A 3,930-nucleotide genomic window follows, 5' to 3' on the forward strand; every position below is an offset into this window, starting at 1 on the left:
CGAAGCAAGAGGACAGTCTGAATAATCGACTATTAATAATTTACAAATGGTCCATTTGTTAGTCACATCAGTGCTGGTGGAGAATATATTAATTCGTTGTCAGGTGGTCTCTCTCTAGATTTTGGCCAAACATGGGATCCGTGACTCCACACTTGGGATATCAAAATGACGCTGATGGACCATATGCATGCACATAAACTATGGATTAATTTCGGAAGCGTATGCACTACCGCAATGGATCACACATTCATCAGTTCATTCCCATGCAATATTTCCATGCAACTGGTGTCTCTTTTTTTCAGTGTGAAAGCAATCTATCAGAAGCACTGAAGAAGGAACTCTTCTGCATCTCAAAGTATGAGATCAGTTTCTCTCTCAAAAGAAGTATGAAATCAGTTTGCTGCAAATATATGATCAAGAGATATTGTCTCTGACAGATAATTGATTTGTAAAGCAGGACAATATGTATAATTGGAGCAATGTGAAAAAATTATAATGACAGCAAATTAAATAATCTAAGTAGATAATCTCCAAGTAGCTTGATTGAACATCAAATCAGTCAATTAGTCTCGATTGTAATCAATTTGTTTGTCTCCTATCTCATGTGGGGAAAAGGCCAAAGAATTGTTCACAGGAAACATACATGTCGTCCTCCCACTTCTGTGATTGCTTGTTGCCATTGTGAACACACAAGATCACACGTCGGGCATCAAAAGGGAACAGTGACAGGTCAAGAAAGCTCAACGCACCAACTAGCTAGGCAATTTGCTTAAAAATAAGATCATGGGCTTATGATCTGCTCATGACGCCACATTTCTCCTTATTTCATCTATTACTATATTTGCATCCCATATAATCCCACTAAAATTAAAACTATGCTCACTGCACATGAAGTATGGCTGACAAGAAAGGAAAAAAAGCTCAGTGAAGGTGTGTTAGTTTGTGTATAACGGTGCATATCAAGAAGGGGTTACAGGCTTGAACAAATCTTGCTTTTGCCTGTATATAAACAAAATAAAGTACTGACTGCACGGTTGATATGATTATCGGTGAAAGTAATCATGGTCAGCAATTACCTTCATCCCCACAACAAATTATACTCTTGTTGACCAAACACTGTGGAGTGTGTTAGAAGCTATACTGACTACACATGCACTAAAGCTAACAACTTGCATGAAGTCGTACTGACCTCAAAGTCTCACATGCAATTGATATCATCATGTGGCTTTCACACAAAGATTCACGCTGCAGTTATATATATATGTTTTGGAGGATGAATTCTTTACAACAGAATGCTAATAACTTCGACTAGAGATATGCAGGAACTTGATTACTTGTGGGTTTTTCCCCACAATTTACATGAAAATTTTATAAAACTTAAAGGCACAAGGCTACTAGATAAAGTGGTTAGTTAAACTCCATATAACAAATAAGGCTTGCACTTTTGGCTGTATTTACATACAAGCTTGTGTTCATACTCTACTTTGTGCGTACACACTGTGTTGGTTCATGGTTTCATACTTGTCATATCTTCATCTACAACATCATCAGGGAAAGTCCACTTCTAATTAAATCATTATCATCGTCAAACAAGCACTATCTAGCCAGTATGCATGAACACATGATGCAGTCAGGGTTCTTCCAGTGGATTCTGGCTTCTGCACCTTCTGCACACATGTGTCGCACACCGGGCAAACATATACAAGCAGGGCATCGATACCCTTCCTGAACGATAAGCAAAGCAAAGCAAAATCAAAGCAGCTGCACTTGACTGCGCCCCCATCATGCCCTGCTGCGCCCCCTTTCTTTCCTCTCACTAGAAAACTTTTCAGATGCAAATCTCTTTAGGGCATGCAACTGAAAAAGAAGGAAAGATGTAGATAGATATATAGACCATGTTGCGCAAAAGCTACACATGCACACTGCAGAGATATATCTGAAGAAAAAAAAGGCAATAATGCATGTATGTATGCAGACCCACGTTGTTAGATTCTGCCTGCGGCGACCATGACCGTCCACCTTGTGGAATGATGAGGAGAAGGAGGAGAAGCTAGCAACATCGATGGATGGGTTAATTGATCATGCAAAGTCATGCATGCATCCATGCATTTGGAAAGCTGCATGTTATAGCTAGCTTCTGAAGCTGATAAGACCAGTGAGTGAGTGAGTTTACAGTTGCAGGTCATGGCTAGACTAACAAAGGAAAGATGTTTGCAAAACCCTTTTCAACACACACCAACGCGCCGCCTTTCCTGACCTCTCACTGTCTAAAGAAACCCTAACAAAGGCACAAGCTAGGCATGCAAGATCGATCATGGATTTGATCTGTCGCTGCTACAACTGGTCTAAAAGTGCTTATCCGGCCGCCCGGCGCCCGCTTTGCGGCGATGGATGGATGGATCATCGTCCTGAGCAATTAAGAATCCAAAATTACGACCTCGATGAAAATGAGGAAAGAATTATTTGCTAGCATTACATTGCCTAGTGATGATGATTGAGGAGGGTGAATCCATGAAGTAACTAGCTAGCTAGCGAGTAACATTGATCCGTACCAGGGCATGGTGTGTGGCATGGATTGGTGGGGTGGATTAGGACGACGTGTCGCCGCCGAGCTTGGCCAGCAGGGCGGCGACGAGCTGGTGCCGGCGCTCCTCGCGCTCCTCGGCGCGCGCCCTCCACGCGTCCTCGCGCTCGCGCCAGCGGCGCACGAGCGCGAGCCGCTCCTCGCCGAGCGCGACCATGGCAGCGCGCCACTCCTCCTCGCGCGCCCGGCGCTCGGCGTCGCGCGCCTCCGCGGCCTCCATCCACCGCTCCTCCATCTCCATCTGCCGCCGCATGAACTCCCGCAGCACGGCCTCCACCTCGCCAATCTCGACCCCTCCTCCCGCTGATGCGGTCCTCGCCGGCGCCGCCTTCCTCCTCCGCTTCTTCCCCGCGCCCCGCGTCTCCGCATCGGCCCTGCCCTCCTCCTCGTCGAACATCTCCGCCTCCTCTTCGTCGTCCTCGTCCTCGCCGCCCTCGCCGCCGCCATCGTCGTCCGGATCGCGCCGCGCGGCGGCGTCCTTCCCCTTGGCCTTCTTGGCCTCCAATGCGCGCGCCCTCTCGACCCGCGCGTCGAAGATCCTCCGCATCTCGTCGTGGAACGGGAAGCTGCCCCTCGCCGCCGCGCCGGCGTGGTGGTCCCCGCCGCCAGCGGCCTCGGCCTGCGCGTCGCTGGCCGTGCCCTTGAACCTGGTGACGAGGTTCTTCCACTTGGACTTGCACTGGTCGGGGGTGCGCGCGAAGCCGCCCTGCGCGTTGAGGCGCGCGGAGACGGCCTCCCAGAGGGCCTTGTTGCGCTTGGTGGAGAGGAAGGAGTGGTCGAGGTCGGCGCGGATGGCGAGGAAGGCGGCCGTCTCGGCGTGCGACCACTGCGGCAGGCGCTCCCGCTCGGGCGGGTCGGCGGCGGGCGGAGGGGGGAGGGGGGGCGGCGGGTGGTAGGGGTGGGGAGGGGAGGAGGAGAGGAGCGGGTGGTAGGGATTGGAGAAGGCGGTGTTGAGGTGGTGGAAGGGATCCATGGCCGGTGGTGGTGGCGGTGGCGGTGGACGGGAAAGCGGAGCAAAGTGGGGGAAGATGAGAGAGAGAGATGGGGGGAAGGAATGGAAAGTCAAGAGGGGTCGAGATGGAGAGAGAAAGAGGCGAGGAAATCATCAATCTGTTTCAACGCGGAAACGGCTTGCTTTCCCACTGCTTTTGAATTCAAGATCTGGATCCTCTGCGCCGCCCGCCACGCTGCCTGCAAACCGCGTCTCCTCTTCTCTTCTCGAAGGCTATGCCCTCCACCTACATCAATGACAATGTATATCCAGTCCAAAAAACAAAGTGGCACGGAACCAAGAATGAGTTTTGTTGTTTGAACACTACGGACAAGACACCATGTCGTGCAGCATT

At 50.0% G+C, this 3,930-nt stretch overlaps 1 protein-coding gene across 1 annotated transcript; it reads right to left on the reverse strand.

Moving 5' to 3' along the window:
• Nucleotides 1-1,423: 1,423 nt before the first annotated feature.
• On the reverse strand, nucleotides 1,424-3,652 carry LOC125546574 (trihelix transcription factor GT-3b-like). Its single transcript, XM_048710787.1, has 2 exons — nucleotides 2,553-3,652; nucleotides 1,424-2,408 (listed from the first exon to the last, which is right to left on the reverse strand). Exon 1 carries the CDS (start codon nucleotides 3,555-3,557, stop codon nucleotides 2,589-2,591), a length of 969 nt encoding a protein of 322 aa, XP_048566744.1. The 5' UTR covers nucleotides 3,558-3,652; the 3' UTR covers nucleotides 1,424-2,408; nucleotides 2,553-2,588.
• Between the last annotated feature and the right edge of the window lie 278 nt (nucleotides 3,653-3,930).

This window comes from Triticum urartu, chromosome 1 (assembly GCF_003073215.2).
Source record: "Triticum urartu cultivar G1812 chromosome 1, Tu2.1, whole genome shotgun sequence".
Classification (NCBI taxonomy): domain Eukaryota; kingdom Viridiplantae; phylum Streptophyta; class Magnoliopsida; order Poales; family Poaceae; genus Triticum; species Triticum urartu.